Source organism: Priapulus caudatus, unplaced genomic scaffold (genome assembly GCF_000485595.1).
Source record: "Priapulus caudatus unplaced genomic scaffold, Priapulus_caudatus-5.0.1 Scaffold156, whole genome shotgun sequence".
NCBI lineage: Eukaryota > Metazoa > Priapulida > Priapulimorpha > Priapulimorphida > Priapulidae > Priapulus > Priapulus caudatus.
In genome coordinates, this window is record NW_014577217.1 from 672315 (window position 1) to 673129 (window position 815).

General features: G+C 45.9%; 1 protein-coding gene across 2 annotated transcripts in view; it reads right to left on the reverse strand.

Annotated features, from left to right (window-relative positions):
- Positions 1-815, reverse strand: part of LOC106806370 (carnitine O-palmitoyltransferase 1, liver isoform-like) — a 26273-nt gene that overhangs the window by 23341 nt on the left and 2117 nt on the right. For both annotated transcript variants that reach the window (XM_014808290.1, XM_014808288.1), the window contains exon 3: positions 503-674. In XM_014808290.1, the coding sequence (XP_014663776.1) occupies positions 503-674 (172 nt within the window). The remainder of the gene's footprint in view (positions 1-502; positions 675-815) is intronic.

The window sequence follows — 815 nt, forward strand, 5'->3', positions numbered from 1 at the left end:
GAATGTTTGGGGATAATTGAGAGGGGGAGGGTGAATGTCTGGGGATAATTGAGAGGGGGAGGGTGAATGTCTGGGGATAATTGAGAGGGGGAGGGTGAATGTCTGGGGATAATTGAGAGGGGGAGGGTCAATGTTTGGGGATAATTGAGAGGGGGAGGGTGAATGGCTGGGGATAATTGTCTTGGACATAACCGTTCGGGGGTGGGGGTGTAATTGCCCAGGGGTTGACCGTCTTAGGATAATTATCCAGGGTGTAAATTTTTCAGTGGGGGTGGGGGGGGGGGGTAGTTGACCAGGGAATGATTGCCCGTGGGTATATGTCAAGGTGATGATTTTCAGGGGGGAGAGGGTATGTCCTGGAACCAAAAGTGGAGCAATCTTGTTTACATATTCCACCTGTGAGCATGGTTGCTCGCAGGTGTCTCATCGCATGTTTGATTACAACATCATGAAATCTGATATATGCAATGACGTTATGTTGAAGAAAAGTGGGGGAACTTACAGCCCAGAACTTTGTTTTCATTGAGAACTTTCCACGTGGATCATTCATCCAGCCCTGGTAAATGAATAGGATCTTTAGCGAATACCTAGTGAAGAGGATTAGCCCTATCCATGCCAGCACGCCAGATATGGTGCAGCTCACATAAAGGACAAAGACTGGCAAGAAATGGATCCTGAAAAATATCATAACATCAGAGGTAGAAATTAACTTTTAAACAATGGAGTCCAACTGACTCCCTGCCCTCAAAAAGGGGAAGTCCATAGCAAAATGAGGGAGTCTGCAGACTGAAGTTTTGAAAATTAAACATATTAAC